A 17965-nucleotide genomic window follows, 5' to 3' on the forward strand; every position below is an offset into this window, starting at 1 on the left:
TGTTCTCTGCGCTTCCCATGGTGACCCAGTATTTCTGTGAGCAGTGTGCCTGTCACAGCCACCTCCCTCCCTTCAAGCACCGGAACAGGCAGGACTGATGGGGCCTCTGCTCCCTCAACCCATTGGTCCTGGAGAGGGGCCTCCCTCATGCCCATAGCTGCCTCAACTACCTTGCTCCTTGGTCTTTCACCTTTGTTCCCCCTGGTTCCTCTGTGGGCGCTTGAGGCAAGGAGGCACCGGGTGTCAGGCTCCCTCCCACCCAGTTGCCTGGGGCATCTCCCAGACCGCTGCTGTGGGAAGACAGGCAGGCGCATGCTCACCACCGCCCAGGTGAACCAGCTACCTTGCAGGCTAAGGGATTCGTGAGGGCCTGGGGCAAGCAGGGACAGCATCTTCAGGATTTCCCTGTTCCCCACCACCAAATGCTGGCACATCCTCCTCTGAAATTAGGTCCTAAAGATGCCTGTGCTCCCTGGACAAAGAATTCCCTTCTTGCTACCCTCTCCATCTTGACAGTGCCCTTACCTGGAGCCAGATGGGGCAGGGAGGGCTTGGGGTCTGAGGCGCTGGTCTTTGTGCCCCTTTCTATGGCCCTGGGGCGTCCCGGGTCCTAGTGTAGCTTATCCCCAGAAGGGGAAAATCAGCTTAGCTGTACCCCACAAGTCTTATGGCCTTCCTCCAGCTCCTGCCTACCCCATCTCTTCCTTCCCCAGCAGTCTCTACTAAATGCCCTTTAGACATCATGGGACATTACAACCTTAAAGCACATAGCATATCCCCTTTCTGGGAACATGAATTTACAGATGGGGGAGCCACACTTGATTAGTGTCCTCACTGTGATGACATCAGCATGACATATATAGGTGCCTTTCTCATTCCTGAGGTCACAGCCTTATAAGGGGCAGCCTGGTCCCCAGTGATGGGAAAACTAAGGCCTGGAAGGGGAATGATTGCTTTTGTGTGACAATCCCCAGCATGGGGCCAGGGCTGTTGGCTACAACTCTAGCTCTCATCAGACTTGGAGGCAGGGCTAGGCAGAGGGCACTGCCTTCCATCCTGTTTCAGCTTGTGCCTGTGAGGACACGTCCCTCCAGCCCACAGTCACACTCAACCCTCATCGGAAGCTTGCATGTGGCCAGAGCCTGCTTCCCAACCTGTAAACATGGGGCGTGTTTCTCAGTGCCTGTGAGCTTGAGAGGGGGTGGGGAGCCAGCCTGCCTCACAGGTCCTGCAGCCTCAGGCCTGGTTGCCCAACAGGCGGCTGGGGGCGGGCCATGGCTGCTGATTAAAGGCCGACAGGAGCAGCCTGTGCAGAGACAGGTGTCCAGCAGCCCAGGAAGCAGCCAGCGCCTGCCCCAGGTAAGCCAGCATGGTGGGATTGGTGATGATAGCCGCCAGGAGCCAGAACGCTGGCAGAGACCAGTTTGGAGCCAGCATCACACTGGGGGGAAGGTTGAGGCCAATGTATGGGCTTACTTGGGTGTTTGCTTACCCACTTTCCCACCCTACTAGACGTGGAGACTCGGGCTCCCAGCTATGGTGACTCCATGAATGGCTGGGCCCCACTGGCCAAGGTGCCATTCATGAGCTGTACCTGTCTCGTCATCTCCCAGATGCGGACTGTAACTAAATACTGGCCTGGCAACAAAAGGAAGAGGGCTCTGGGCACAATAGGCCTTCATTAGGTAGCAGGAGTGGGGCTGGAGAGAGGAGACTGTAGGAATGGAAAGGAGGAAGTGATGAGTCCCTAAGAGACTCCATCCTGGGTAGCAGTACCACATCCTGCGCACTGGGTCCCAGCCCTGTCGTGGCCCCTTCAGGGTCTCCCTGAATGTTGGGCTTAGAAACCACTCATAGAGCCAAAGGCCTCATGAGATGGGGTAGGGAGGCTGGAAGTAGAGCCCAGAGGGGACAGAGCTCTGGCCAGAGATGGCTGTGGATAGCAGTGCCAGACATCCCCATCTCTTTAGCCCTTGAGTTTATGTCTCCTGCTCTGGCAGCTTTAGGCTTTGCTGTCCCTGTGAGAGCTTCACCATGTCTGAACCACCTCGGGCCGAGACCTTTGTCTTCCTGGACCTGGAAGCTACGGGGCTCCCCAATGTGGATCCTGAGATCGCCGAGATATCCCTCTTTGCTGTCCACCGCTCCTGTCTTGAGAGCCCGGAGCGAGATGAGTCTGGTGCCCCTGTGCTGCCCCGCATCCTGGACAAGCTCACGTTGTGCATGTGCCCGCAGCGCCCCTTCACCGCCAAGGCCAGTGAGATCACTGGCTTGAGCACTGAAGGCCTGGTGCAGTGCCGGAAAGCTGGCTTTGACAGTGCTGTGGTGCGGACGCTGCAGGCCTTTCTGAGCCGCCAGGAGGGCCCCATTTGCCTTGTGGCCCACAATGGCTTCGATTATGACTTCCCTCTGCTGTGTACGGAGCTGCAGCGCCTGGGTGCCCACCTGCCCCGGGACACCGTCTGCCTGGACACTCTGCCTGCACTGCGGGGCCTAGATCGTGCCCACAGCCATGGCACCCGGGCTCAAGGCCGCAAAGGCTACAGTCTGGGCAGCCTCTTCCACCGCTACTTCCATGCTGAGCCGAGTGCAGCCCACTCAGCTGAGGGCGATGTGCACACCCTGCTGCTGATCTTCCTACACCGTGCTGATGAGCTACTTGCCTGGGCAGACGAGCAGGCCCGCAGCTGGGCCCACATTGAGCCCATGTACATACCACCTGATAGCCTGCACCTTGAGGCCTGAGCGCCACCCCTCCCGGTTCATCCAGGCTCTGAGGCCTGGAGCTGGTACTAACCAGAGAACCTTGCTGCCCCGGCCCATCGATATGCCAGGCTTTCCCCAGCCCTGGCGTCACCAGCCATGGAGCCCTTGAGCCTTCTTTAAGCCCTACCTCCAGGCCCGTGTGCCCTCCAGTCTGCCTGCATGCTCCAGCAGTTTGTTGCTGCCTTTCCCTGTTTCTCAATAAACATCACCAACTTCTTACCAGCTGACTTACTGGCCAGACCCAGGGGGCTAGGCTCCCTGGTGTCTCATCTTACCTAGGGAGGGCAGATAGGGGGCCATGTGAGGCCTATTTGTGGTGAGCTCTGTGGGTACAGGAGGGAGACACTGACACTCCTAGGCTGCTCCAAGGGACCTCCTCCTTGGCTAGTCACTATCATCTTGAGTTTTGCTCCTCCCCATATTGTCACACCAGGGGCTAAACAAATCAGAAAAGAGATTTGAGATGAGCAGGCCTGCTCCCATGGAGATGGATGGAAGGAGAGCTGAGCCTTAGAACCAGCACTTGCCCAGGCTCGGGACCCAGCTCTAGCATTTCCTTCTGTAGGGCTTACATGGACCCTTTTCCCTGCTTCATGGAGTGGAGACAAGACAAATTATCTGATGTAGGACACTGGGGAAAGGGAGATGCCCCCTACTCACATGTACATGCTGGTCCAGGGGAGGGTCTGTGGAAGCATGTAGTTAAGGAGTACACCAAGCAGGTCATGCTGAAAAGCTGATCTGAGGCATGGGGACCAGTGGGGTGACTAGCATGGAGGATACCACCTAAAAAGGAATCTGTCCTGGGCCCTGTGTCCCTACTGTGTGGCCCTAGGAGCACTGGAGGATGCTCTGTGGGGAGGGTACTTAACTCGCCGCCACTTCGTCTGGGCTCCAGGTTGCTGGTTAACCTGCCTTTGGGCCCCATCCTGAGGCACTCCAGTCTTGCAGGGAGGCTGGTGGAGAGACCTGTGTCACCAAATGCTGGGTCAGGTAAGAAGGGTTGGGGTGGCCACACCCAAGAGTGACTCGCATGAGCAAAGCCTCCAGCCTTGAGCCAGCCCAGCCCGTTTTGGGAACTCTAAGTAGGTCAAAAAGGCTAGGACTTCAGGATGAGGCCAGAGCTCAGGCAGCCACATCAGCTCGTTCTTGTGGTCTAGGCCAGGACTGAGCCTCAGGGGAATGGGGAGCTACAGAGGGTTGAATCTGATTTATGTGTTTTCAGTACCTCTCAGGGTGCTGTGTGAAGAATGGGCTAGAACAGATATGGAAGAGGGAGTGGCAGCTAAGGGGCAGATGCAGAGGGGTTAGCAAGCTCCTGGAAGGTGAGGCCCCAGCCTGGCCAAGAACAGAATGGTGGAGGTAGGGGAGCAGCATAAAGGAGATGCGTCAGTCATCAGAAGTTCTTGTCATGGTCAAGCTTTCTGATGAGAGCACCCATCTGAGGGAATATCACAATGCTGGAGCTGGGCAGGTAGGGCCATGCATCCGAGGAGCTGAAAAATAGGGGGCTCCCCTTTATCTGCTGGCAGCCTGAGCCAGCATATGGTGCCCGAAGAACACTGGCCATGCTGCTGGCTTGAGTTAGTGATACCAACTGGAACCCTTGTCGCTTGGCAGGTCAGAAGATGCCTAATCTGTGGCGATGCCACTTCTACAGGGTGGTCTCCGGTTCTGTTCTCTTCCACCCATCGAGGGTGGGGTGCCTCTCCCTCACCACCCCAGGCTTCCTTGACCTCCATGGTCGCCTGGCCTCAGGCACTCTTCTGGAGTCTGTGTTTGCTTGGACGGTCCAGGAAAAGTGTTCCACTTCTGTGCAGTGCTGATGGGCTGCGACATGCTCCCCAGTTACCTCCAAGCAGTGATATGCTGATACATGTGTAAGAGCTGGCTTTCCAGGAAAGTTGGTGCAAGTGTAGGTATGTATGGACGTGTGCAGACTACGATAGCAAACACTGAAGAAATGCAGTTTCCACGTAAATGCTGCCCTGTGTCTTCATTTAAGTAAACAACAAAGATGTATGTTAGAATGTCATGCATTCATGGTGTTCACAATGTCATGGCCTGGTGAGATATCCTTAAGTTTGATCTGCATTACTAACATTGTCTTCGTCATTTGCTTAAGTCTAGACAATCAGCAAAACAAGCCCAGCTTTGCTATGGCCTGACTCTCTGATCTGTGTAGTATAACTCTTCTATCATAACCAGGTGTGGTGGTGCATGCCTATAATCCCAGGCCTTGGGAGGCAGACAGGACGATCATAGGTTCTCAGACAGTCTTGGCAACTTAGCAAGACCCTCAGAAAACAAGTTGAAACCCTGTTTCAAACTAAAAACCAAATATAAGTCTGAAGGTGTAGCTCAGAGGTAAAACACCCCTGAGCTCAACCCCTAGTACCCCCTCACACAATTCTTCTACCATGGCCAGTCTTAAACTACCAACATGTCACTGAAGGTGACCTTGGCAAGATATTTGAGGTAGCACACAAGACCATCAAATTCTACTATGCAGATCTGAGATGCGCAACACATAGTAAACTGTGCTCAGTTAAGATGTGGTGGTGTGATGGGTTTTGACTTCCTTCCTTCTTTCCTTCCTTCCTTCCCTCCTTCCTTCCTTCCTTTATTTCTTTGTGGTATTGGATATTGAACCCAGGGGCTGTCTACTGAGCTATACTCTCAGCCCTATTTTTTATTTTTATTTTAAAACCGGGTCTCACTAGGTTGATGAGAGTCTCACTACTTGACGAGGCTGTCCTTGAACCTGTGATTCTCCTGTCTTAGTCTCCCAAGTACTGGGATTACAAGTGTGTGCCACCATGCCCAGCTTCCTTCATTTTCAGTATAATTTAATTTTTCATAATTTGAATAAATGGTAGTGTTTAACAATCAGCCCTCAAAATTCCTGAATATTTAACAGCTATTAGAATGACTACAACAAAAAGGCTGATCATCCTGAGTGCTGGCCAGGAAGAGGAAGACTGCAAGGGTCATATGTTAATGGTGTAGCCACTGTGGAAAATGGCTTGGCAGTGTCTGAAAGGGTTAAATGTGCACCATCTACTATGTGATGCAATGCTTCCACTCACAGGCATTTACCCAAGAGAAACGAATTTCTAACTTTTTTGTGTACTGAGGATTGAACCAAGGGGTATTCTACTTTTGAGCTATATCCTAAGCCTTTTTAATTTTTATTTTGAAACAGGACCTTGCTAAGTTGCTGAGACTGGCCTTGAGCCTGCAATCCTTCTGTTTCAGCCTCCCAAGGACTGGGATTGCAGGTGTGTACCACCACGCCCGGCTAGATTTATTTAACCATACAAAGACTCATATGGGAATGTTTGTGACGGTTTCATTTGTCATAGGCCCCAATTGGAAATAACTCAGATGTTCATCATCAGGTGACTGGTTAAACAACCTGCACACAACCACACCAGGAGGTCTTGCTCAGGAATGGATGGGGGTGGGGTGCTTTTGATATACACCACACTTTGGATGAGACTCAAGTAATTATGCTGGGTGAAAGGAGCCAGGCCCAACATAGCTTCCAGTGTGCCCCAAAAACTAAGTCCAGAGCTCCAGCTTGTTCCTGGCCTCTACTTGCCCCTTGTCAAGCTGCATCATTGGCTGACGGCAGGCTATAGGGTGGGGTTGCTAATTGGGGACATCATTGTTATCACAGGAGCAGACCTGCACCCCTACACTCATGCACACAAGGTACGCCCACACACACATTCACACATTATCCTAGCCTGTTTTGAGACTTGATTTGCTTTTTTTCTTTTTTCTGGTCGGAGTGGACCCAGGGCCACACCTTCAGCCCCTTGATTTGCCTGTGAAAGTTCCTTAATCATCTACAATTTCTGAGGGACTCACGTGGAATTAGGTGTTAGAATTGTTATTTGAATCTTGTCTTAGTGTTGCTATAACAAAGTGCCCTAGACCAAGTGGCTTATAAACAACAGAAGTTTATTGCTCATAGTTTTGTTTTGAATCCCAAGATCAAAGTGCCAGCAGGGTCAGTGTGTGGTGAGGGTTCCTTTCCTCATAAGTGGTACCTTCTTGCTTTGTCTCCTCACATGCTGGAAGGGACTAGCTTACTCCTTGAGATATCTTCTAAGGATCCATTCGCGTGGCCTTTATGACCCACTTACCTCCCAAGGGATACACCTCATAATACCACTACATGAATCGGGGGTGGTACAAACAGGTCATAGCGCACCAACATGCACAGGCACCCTCAAGTCTCCACCCTCATAACCCATTTACCCACACATGTGTGTAGCTTGCTCTATACACTCATGCTTTTGTATAAGTGGGATTTTACTAGACACTGCTTTTCAAAAATCATAAAAAGCCTTTGAGTTATTTTGTCTTAGACAGGGTCTCCCCACTTTGCTGATGTTACACAGGCTGACCATGGACTCTTGAGTCAGCTGTGCCTGCCTCCCAAGTAACAGGGACTACAGGCACACACAACCATTCCTAGCTCATGTGAGGCATTTTATAGTCAATTTCCTCTAGGTTTTCAAGTGCATTGCATCATCCTTTCAATTTTTTTAGTATCTGTGATAGTTTTGATATGGAGCATCCCCCAGAAAAGCTCATTTGTTGGCAATGCAAAAAGGCACAGAGGTGAAGCATGACCGGAGGAGGTGAGTTGCTGAAGGCATTCCTTGAGGATTTATCTATCCCTGTCTTCCTCTGTCACTCATTCTGTTTTCAGCTGCCATGAGTTGAGTAGCTCTCCTCTGCCACATCCTGCTACCATGATATTTCTGCCTTGAAGTCAGCTAGCTATGGACTAAATCTCTGAAACCCTGAGCCAAAATAAACTTTTCCTCCTATAAGTTATTCTTGTCAGGCATCTTTATTACAGTGATGAAAAGCTGACTAATACAGTATCTGCAGTGATTTTTCCCTCATTCCTAGTCATGCATGGTTTATTTTTTATGTATTTTTGTGTGGTGCTGGGGATTGAATCGAGGGGCATTCTACTTCTGAGCTACACTCCCAACCCTATTTTTTAAATTTTGAAACAGGGTCTTGCTAGGTTTATGAGAGTTTCACTATTTGCAGATGCTGTCCTTGAACCCGTGACCCTCCTGTTTCAGCCTCCCAACTACTGGGATTACACCATGCCTGGATTTTATGCATGTTTTATTTAAAAAATTTCTTAACAAGGATTGTAAGTCACCAGGTGTGGTGGCGCACGCTTGTAATCCCAGCATTCAGGAGGCTGAGACTGGAGGATCATGGTTTGCGGACAGCCTCAGCTACTTAGTGAGGCCCTCTGCAACTTAGACCTTATTTCAAAATAAAAAATAAAAAATAGGGCAGAGGATGTAGCTTGTAGGTAGAATGTCCCTGAGTTCCATCCCCAGACCCTCCAAAAAAAAAAAGATTGTAAGTAATTTACACATTGAATTGGCCTTTTCAAAGAAAAAAAAAATCCAGGATTTGACTTTTCTATTTTTTTTTTTTGTGGTACTAGTAATTGAACCCAGGGACATTCTACCTCCAAGCTATACCCCAGCCCTATTTTTATTCTTTATTTTGAAACAGAGTCTCTCACTAAGTTGAAAGATGGCTTCACCAAGTTGCTGAGGCTGACCTCACACCTAAGATCCTCCTTTCTCAGTCTCCCAAGTACTGGGAATACAAGCATGTGCTACCATGCCTGGCTTCTTTTTCTTTCTTAAATGTTCTGCTTCAGTTGGACCTGGTGGCTCACACCTGGAATTTTAGTACTTGGGAGGCTTAAGGCCAGCCTCAGCAACTTAGCAAGATACTGTCTCAAAATAAAAAAGTAAAAATAAAAAGGGCTAGGGGTATAGCTCAGAGGTAGAATATCCCTGGGTTCAATCCCCAGTACCACAAAACAAACAAACAAACAAACAAACAAACAAACACACACACACACACAGACAAATATTGTTTCATTTACTTCAGCTTTTGTACTTTTATGTATGTGGCATTGGTTACTGAACCCAGGGTTTATACAAGCACTCTACCACTGAACTATACCTCTAGCCATTTTTATTATTTATATATTTTTGTAGTACAAGGGATCGAACCCAGGGGCACTCTACCACTGACCTACATCTCTAGCTCCTTTTATTTTATTTTGAGAAAGGGTATTATTAAATTGCTGAATCTGTCCTCAAACTTCTGGACCTTCCTCAGCCTTTTGAGTTGCTGAGATTATAGGAATGCACCATCACACCCGGCTAGGGCTAGAAGCAGCTGGAACAGACCAGAAGTTTACCTGCACAGCCTTGCTCACTTTGACCTCCTCCCCTATGAGAAGGAGGTGGAGAAACAACACAGGGCCACCAAGGTGCAACATGGGAAGGGCAGTCAATCACCCAAATGTAATATGTATGAAGAAATTGTTCAGAGGGACTATAAGACCCAACAGGTTGAACACTCCATGCAGCCACTTTCCATTCCTAGAGCATAAACCCATTGCCCCAGGCCACTTTTCTATTGCTGGAAATGGCCCGTTCCAGGTGCTTTTCCCCCTGGAATGTGACCCTTTCCCCTCTCTTCATAGCCTTTCTCAAATGGTGCTTTCACTTTTCTAAATAAACCTCCTGTATTCCCCATTTGTGTTTTCTGTTTGAAAGCTTTCCAAAGCAGATAAGCAAGAACTAAGGTTGTGTGAAATCGTTTTAAGGCTCTCTCACCCCATAACAGTAATCTTTCTTTTTTGTTTTTTTAAATTTTTTTATTGATGCATTGTAATCATACATTTTTTTTTGGTGATACTGGGGGTGGAACCCAGGGGCTTTCTACTTCCAGGCTATACTCCCAGACCTATTTTATATTTTACTTGGAAACAGGGTCTCACTAAGTTGCTGAGAGCCTCGCTAAGTAGCTGAGGCTGGCTTCGAACCCATGCAGTCCTTCTGTCTCAGCCTACCAAGCACGGGGATTACAAGCGTGCGCCACCATGCCCGGCTGTTATCGTACATCTTAATGGGATAAGATTTTTGTAGACATACATGCACACATCACCCAATTAGCCCTTACCCAATCTATTTTTTTGGTGGTACTGGGGATTGAACCCAGGGGCATTTTACCTCTGAGCTATACCCCCAGCCCTATTTAATTCTTCAATTTGAAACAGGGTCTCACTAAGTTGTGAAGGGCTGAGGCTGGCCGTGAACCTGTGATCCTTCTATTTCAGGCTCCCAAATACTGGGATTACAAAGCTGTGCCACCACCCCTGCCCCTTTCCTCTCTTTCCTTCTTTCCTTCTTTCTTTCTTTCTTTCTTTCTTTCTTTCTTTCTTTCTTTCTTTCTTTCTTCCTTTCTTCATTCCTTCCTTCCTTCCTTCCTTCCTTTTCTGTTTTTTTCCTTCTTCCTTCCTTCCTTACTCCCTTTCTTCTTTTTTCTTTCTTTCCTTTCTTTCTTCCTCTTTCTTTCTTTCTTTCTTTCTTTCTTTCTTTCTTTCTTTCTTTTCTTTCTTTTTCTTCTTTTGTGGTATTGGGGATTGAACCCAAAGGCATTCAAACTCCAGGCTGTACCCCTAACCCTTTTTATTTTTTTTTTTTTGTTTTGAAATAGGGTCTTGCTAGGTTGCTGAGAATCTTGCTACATTACTGAAGCTGGCCTGGAACCTGTAATATTCCTGTCTCAGCCTCCGAAGTACTGAAATTACAGGCGTGCACCACCATGCCTGGTACTTTTTCTTTATGCATGTGGTTGTTGTATACTTACCAGGAATCTTATGATATGAGCATATCTCTCTATTCATGTATGGATCTATTCAACATGTAACACGGAGGCTACAGTGTAGGCTGGGAACCAAGGGAAGAGCATCAGTTTGAGCCCAAAGATCGCCTGGAGCAGAATTTCTTCCTCTTTGGGTGGTCTCAATCTTCTCTAAGATCTTCAACCCAGTGGAAGAGACCACCCACATTTTTCAGAGAACTCTGCTTCATTCAGTCTACTGGCTTAAATGTTAATCTCATCTAAAAAATTCTTTCAGGCCGGGGATGGTGGCACACGCTTGGAATCCCCGCGGTTGGGAGGCAGAGACAGAAGGATCTCGCAGGTTTGAAGCCAGCCATGCTGGCTTAAGAGACCCTGTTTCAAAAATAAAGAATAAGAAAAATAGGGCATGGGATGTAGCTTGGAGGTCAAATGCCTCTGGGTTGCATCCCCAGACACACACACACACACACACACACACACACACACACACACACACACAGGAGCCTAAAGCTTTTTCTATGTGGCAAGAGCTTAGAGCCAGGGACCAGGCTAAACTCCAATAGAGACAAGAACCCAAGGCCTTCCTGATGTTTGCAAGTTAAAGAGATGCCTCCAGGCCTTTCAAAAACTCTCTTCTGGAGGTAAGGCAAGTAGGAGGCTTATTTAAGAGGTTTACAAACATTTACATAGATCCCTAAGAACCAGAGGAAGGATTCAAAGCAGAGGTTGCTCTCTAAAGTGCTCTAAGAAGGGGAGGGTAGAAAGCTGTCCTTCCAATAGGGAAATCCCACACAATTTGATTGACCCTGCTGAGAAAGGTAGGTGTTGCTGGAGGCTGTCCCTCCTCTCCACAGTGCACAGGTCTTCAGGCCTCTCGGAGTGTCATTTCTGCTGTAGAGTTGCGAAGGCTGTGTAAGGGAAGAGCTCCAGCTGGCATGCTTACCTGCTATGGGCCAACCTCCCTGGGAGCACTTGGGTCCTCCAAGCTGCCTGGATTCTCGGAGTCACACAAAGTCCCAAGGATCAGGATGAAGAATGAGCTTGGAGTCTCCATTCCCCAGTAGCCTTGGCTGTGTCAGCTTCCACCAGGCATCACTGTTATGAGCTTCCTGGTACATATGCCCCCCCACACTGAGCATCAGCAGTGACATTCTTGTTTCAAAATAAATAAATAAAAAGGGCTGAGAGCATAGCCCAGAGGTAGAATGCCCTGGGTTCAATCTACAGTACTACACAACACACAAAGACACACACACACAATGCACATAGAGAAGAAGCACAAGGGGAGAAGAGGGCATACAATTATATCAGAGGGATATAATAATATCATACAGCCATCTTGCCAGCTGTTCGGGGACAAGATAAACACATGTGCCAGTGCTCTTTGGGAGTGTGAGAGTGCTCTTTGTTCACTGCAAAAGTAGCTCCTCAAACCCAGGTGAGGAAGAGCATGTGGGAAGTGATGCAGGTGACATTGACAGCACAACAGGCAGTGATGGAGGTGATGACAGCCAGAAATTTAAAGGGCAGGGGCAGGGCACCAGAAGGCAGAGCATGAGAATTGCTGCCAGCTAGAAACCCCTCCGTCCTGCCATGGGGGTGCAAGCAGCATCTCAGCAGGCCAGCCAGAGAATGTGCAAACCCTGCTCATAGAATCACTGGCCTTTGCAAGCCTCAGGGACACAGAGGACTCTCCAGATGGGGTCCTCTCCCCAGAGGTCCAGGGTGGGAAGGGCTGGCCATAGGAATTGTGCAGATGTGGTAGTGAGAGTGACCAGCAGAAGTTACCCCAGAGGTTGCCCTCAGTTTCCTCCTCTGTAAAATGAAGACAATGATACAGACACTGGGAGAACAAATCACACCCAGGGCCCAACACAAGGCAAATGTGCAGCAAACATCAGTTATGATCACAGCTATCATTATTTTGGGCCCTTGTGCTAGATACCAGGGAAGTATATTTTTGTCACAACCTGTGAACTCCATAGAGCTGCCTGGGTCTCTGCCACCCTTGTCCTTCCCAACTGCTCCTGGAAGTTTGAAGAAACTCAGAGGAGGTAGGCATGGTGGCACACACCTGTAATCTCAGTACTTGGGAGGATAAGACAGGAGGAAGGCAGGTTTGAGGCCAGCTTCAGCAACTCAGTGAGACCTTGTTTCAAAATAAATGAATAAAAAGGGCTGGGAGCATAGCTCAGAGGTACAATGCCCTGCGTTCAATCTATAGTACCACAACACACACACACACACACACACACACACACACACACACACACACAATGCACTCAGAGAAGAAGCACAAGGGGAGAAGAGGCCATGCAATTACCATGGTAGAAATAATATCAGAGGGACATAGCTGCAAGCCAAGGGACACCAGGGACCACCAGAAGCTGGGATATGCAGAAAGGAGCCTCTCCCAAAGCCTGGAAGGAGTGCAGCCCTCTCTGTTAAAAAGGAGGCTTTATCTGACCATGCCCTCAGTTTCTACCCACTGCTTTATTTTTCTTCACAGCCTGCAGCACCCCAGTCATATTGTTTCTTCTCCTTTTGGGGGGTTTGTTCTCCTCACTAGAAATCATGCTGAGTCCACAGGGGAAGTAATTTGTCTTGTTCATCGTTATCCTCAGCACTCATTCCAGGGCCCCAGCATGGGCTTGATGAATGAAAGGCTGGATAAAGGCTCTTTTCCTTTTTATCACAGCCTGGAGATAAATACTCTGTTTACAGAAAGGAGACCAAAGTGCATAGCATCTGAAGTGACCAGTTCTTAATAAGGGATGGAAGCATTGCTGGCCCTACTCCAAGGCCCCCAAGGCCCAGATCTCATGAATCTAAACAGCTAGGAACCTAGACTAGGGAATGATCAAGGCCTTTACATTCCAGAAGCAGGATTTGTAATAATTTGGGTCCGGAGTGTGCCTCCAAAATCTCATGGGTATTCAGTGCCTTCAAAAGCTCATGGGCATACCACTGCCTGGTATCCAGTGCAGCAAGGTTTAGATGTAGGGCATGGCTGGAGGAGGTGGGTCACTGGGGATGTGACCTTGAAGACTGAATCTGTCCCCAGAGCTCTCCTGTCACTGTACTCTCTCCTTCTGACCATCATGAGCTGAGCCACATCTTGCATCCATGATGTTTCTGCCTTGGAGCCAGCTGACCATGGACTGAACCTCTGAAACCATGAGCCAAATAAACCCTTCATCTGCTAAATTCAGTCAGTGATGAAAAGTGAATACAGGATTTAACAGGTTTGTTTTCTTTTATACAACCCCATTTTCAGAAAACCAAATCTACTTTGATGTGATTTATCTTTGTATCTGGTAAACTCATGGAGGCATCACTTAACAGGAGAAGTTGGGAAGATAGAAAAGCCAGCTGGGTTTCCTCTGGTCTGGGCCAAGAGTCAGCTGCTCTCTAGGGTTGTCCAGAGTGAGAAGACAGCAGTGCTTGTGTCCTGGGCCTAGACCTCTATTTGTTGCTGTTTTGTATTAGTGAGACTCTGGACAATTCTTTGTCATCACTGAGCTTCAGTTTCCTCATACTAAACAAGGGTCAGATAGTTCCTAACTCAGTGGTAACTGCTTACATGTGAAGAACTTGGAGTGTGTGGCATATGTAGAGGGGCCTAGAATCCTCAGCCTCCCAGGGTTCAGACAGAGACAAAGGTCCACGAGTAGGAAAGGAAGAGTTGGTGGGCTACATTCCCACCACTCTAGGTAAGGATCCTTCCTTGTCTCTTCCCAGGTAGTCTTGGTATATGGCCACATCACTCCAATACCTGTCTCTGTGTTCACCCAGCTTACCTCTCCTTGTGTGTCTGTCTTCACATGACATCTTCTTCTCTTTATAAAGACACCTGTCATACTAGAGTAGGGGTCAATACTACCCCAGTATGACCTAATTTTAACTATGTACATCTACAAAGGTATTATTTCCAAACAAGGCCACTTTCTGTGGCACTGGAGACTTCAACATATCTTTTTTGGGGATATAACTCAACTCATAACACCACCAATATCCACTCCAACATAATCTTTGGGAATAAGAACACAATTCCTTCTCTCTCTCTCTCTCTCTCTCTCTCTCTCTCTCTCTACTAGGGGTGGAACCCAGAGGCTTTCTACCTCTGAGCTACACTCCCAGACCGTTTTTGTACTTTATTTGGAAACAGAGTCTCACTAAGTTGCTGAGAGCCTCACTTAAATAGTTAAGGCTGGCTTTGAACCTGTGCCATCCTCCTGTCTCAGCCTCACAAGCGCTGGGATAACAAGTGTGCACCACCACACCTGGATCGTGTTCAATCTCTGAAAAACTTCTTTCTTTCCCCTCAACTTTGCTTTCCTCTTTCCTTCTTTACCTTTCTCACCCTACCCCTTCTCTGCCTGCTTGGCTTGATTTCCCTATGCCTCTTTTTACCTTGTTCCCACTCAACTAGCTAACGTATGGAAGAAAAGGCCATTATATGTTAAGCGGAAAATATTTTCACTGGAAAAAACACATTCTCATTCCCTTATTTTTATTTTATTCTGTCAGAAGACTTTGCCAGAAAAAAAGGTTTCCTTAAAAATATCCTTGGAACAACTATCATTTCTCAGAACCATCGACATGGGATCCATAGCTTTGCTTTATATTATAGTCAACTGCATTGTCAAACACAGGCTAGGCTAAACAAAGACATCATAAGAACAAATGAACACTCCCAATTGGGAGTGTAGGCAAGATATACATTGTATTCATCCTCATATATCAACACAGGATTATATGTTCATTATATGTGTTGAATGAGTAATGACTAAATGAGAATGCAAGGTTACTAAGGATTTGAAACAACTTTAAAATCACAAATCACATATAGGGACAAATCTGACAACACATGTACAAGACCTGAACACTAAAACTGCAACCTATTGCTGAAAGAAATTAAAGAAGCCCCCTCAATATGGAGAGATAAATTATGTCCATGGATTGAAGGGCTAAATATTGTTAAAATGTTAATTCTTCCCCAAATTATTTATAGATCCAATGCAATGCCAATAAAAATCCCAGAAAACATTTCTCCCCATAAAAAGTAGTTATGTATTCCACAACTCACATTGTTATACAACAAACTTTTACTAGACAAAATAATTTTGAAAAACAAGAACAACAGAGAACTCATATTGCCTGATTTCAAGACATATAGAGCTTCAGATAGCAAGAGAGTGTGGCGTTGACACAAAGAAAGACAAACTGTCTTAGCTTGGGTTACAATAACAAAATACCATACACTGGGCAGCTTAAAAAAACGGAGACTTATTTCATAGTTCTGGAGGTTGGGAAGTCCATGATCAAGGTGCCATCAAATTGCTCTCTCTCTCTCTCTCTCTCTCTCTCTCTCTCTCTCTCTCTCTCTCTCTCTCTCTCCTCTCTCTCTCTGTCTCTCTCTTCTCTCTCTCTCTTTCTGTGTGTGTGCATGTGTGTGTGTGTGTGTTACTGGGGATCAACCCCAGGGGGCATTGAGTTATACTCCCAGCCCAATTTTTTATTCTTTATTTTGAAATTGGGTCTTGCTAAGTTGTGGAGAGCCTTACTAAGTAGCTGAGGCTCATCTTGAACTTGCGAGCCTCCTGTCTCAGCCTCCCAAGTACTGGGATTGCAAGCGTGCACCACCATGCCTTATTTAGATTTGGTTCTTGGTGAGAGGTCTTTTTGTACACAGCTATCTTCCTGCTAAAGCCTCACATAGTGGAGAGAAATTCTGGTGTTTCTTCGTATAAAGGCACCAATCCTATCTTGGGGACTCCAGCCTCATGACCTCATATAAATCTAATTATCTTCACAGGCCCCACCTCCTAACACCATCTACTGGGGGTCAGGACATCCATTTGACTTCTGGGGGATACATTCATACCATAGCACTGACTGATGTGGTACCATAGAGATTCTAGAAGCAGACTCATAATAAGGTCAAGTAATTTTTCACAAAGTCTTCAAGGCAATTCCACTGAGGAAAAGACCATCTTTATAGCAAAGAGTAGTGAGAAAACTGGTTATCCAGATAAGAAAAATATCCATTTTGAAAGACATCTACTGCATAAGTCCATCTATACAGAACTTTAGGTAATGAAAATTAGTCTCTAGTGATAGAAAGCGGAGCAGTGGTTATGAAAATGGGGGTCAGGGAGGAGATAAAAGGAGGGATTACTGGTGACACAAGGCTACTTTTGGGGGTGGTGGATATGTGAGGATGGTTACAGGGATGCACACACATGTTAAAACCCATCTAATTGTACACTTTATTTTTATTTATTTATTTATTTATTTATTTATTTTGGTGGTACTGGGGTTTCTGGAAACCCTCCTACTTCCGGGCTACACTCCCAGACCTACTTTTTATATTTTCATTTGGAAACAGGGTCTCCTAAACCAGCACAGCTGGCTTTGAACCTGCGCAATCCTCCTGTCTCAGCCTCCCAAGCCCGGGGATTACAACCATGCACCACAACGCCCGGCTAATTTACACTTTAAAGATGTACAGTCTATTGTATGCCCCTATTATATCTCCATAAAGCTGTCAGAGACTTCCAAATCTGCAGTAGGCCTTCATTTCCTAGGTGGTGAAGGACCAAGTTTAGCTTTTCTGAACACAGAAGGAGGTGCTGTGTTCTTGAAAGTCTGGAGCCTAGAACTTAATGGTACTTTCAATATATGAATGTAAGGCTCTGCATAGAAGTTGTCCAGGAATCCTGGATGACCCTTGTTTTGTGAAGTCAGAGATATTCTGGGGCTAGCAAAGGATGAAGCCAGCTACAATGCGAAGGCAAGTGGGACACCTGAGGTAAGTGGTCACCTCACTTCCGCTTTTCTTTTATGTTGCCTCATCACACACAGCAGACTCCAGCTGGACCCAAGGGCCATACCTCATTCACATCTGAACCATCTAGATGACTATCATGTATAACATTGGTGATTGTCAATTCAAATACTTTAGCAGTTATAATTTACATTAACTTCCCTTCTTCCATCATAGAATAATTATTTTTCATGTTTTGAAGAATTGCTACTCATCTGGAACCAATTAGAGTCCAAAATTTTGTGGGTGGCATCCTAGGATTTCCACATTCTGGAAAAGGTCTAATTGACCTTTTAACCCAGAACTATCCTAGATCATCCCCTCTGCTCTTTTCAGTTCACCAACACACCACATGTTCTCTACTCTTCCCCACAACGGTCTCAACCCAAGATCTTCTCAGCAGACTCCCACAATAAGTCCATCTACTTCTACTTTTTGTTTGGAGTGTGGCACACCCTCAATGTGAACACTGCCTGAGGTCTGGCAACAACAAAAAACCCCAGAAGTAACATACAGCTGCATTCTCAGATGACCAAGGTGGCACTCTGTTAAGGAATAGTCAGGCAGGCCAACCCTTTCATGGTCTCAGATCACAGTGTCCCAGGGTCTCGATTGGCTGTCCAAGAGCCCAGTGGGAGGAGCTTGCAT

The 17965-nt window shown here is 47.2% G+C and overlaps 1 protein-coding gene across 1 annotated transcript; it reads left to right on the plus strand.

The window, feature by feature from the left end:
* Nucleotides 1–2034: 2034 nt before the first annotated feature.
* TREX2 (three prime repair exonuclease 2) lies at nt 2035–2745 on the plus strand (the record flags this gene model as incomplete). The annotated part of the gene is made up of 1 exon (XM_080719063.1): nt 2035–2745. One exon carries the CDS (start codon nt 2035–2037, stop codon nt 2743–2745), a length of 711 nt encoding a protein of 236 aa, XP_080575189.1.
* Nucleotides 2746–17965: the final 15220 nt, after the last annotated feature.

This window comes from Muscardinus avellanarius (assembly GCF_963383645.1).
Source record: "Muscardinus avellanarius genome assembly, chromosome: X".
In the NCBI taxonomy this organism is placed as follows: domain Eukaryota; kingdom Metazoa; phylum Chordata; class Mammalia; order Rodentia; family Gliridae; genus Muscardinus; species Muscardinus avellanarius.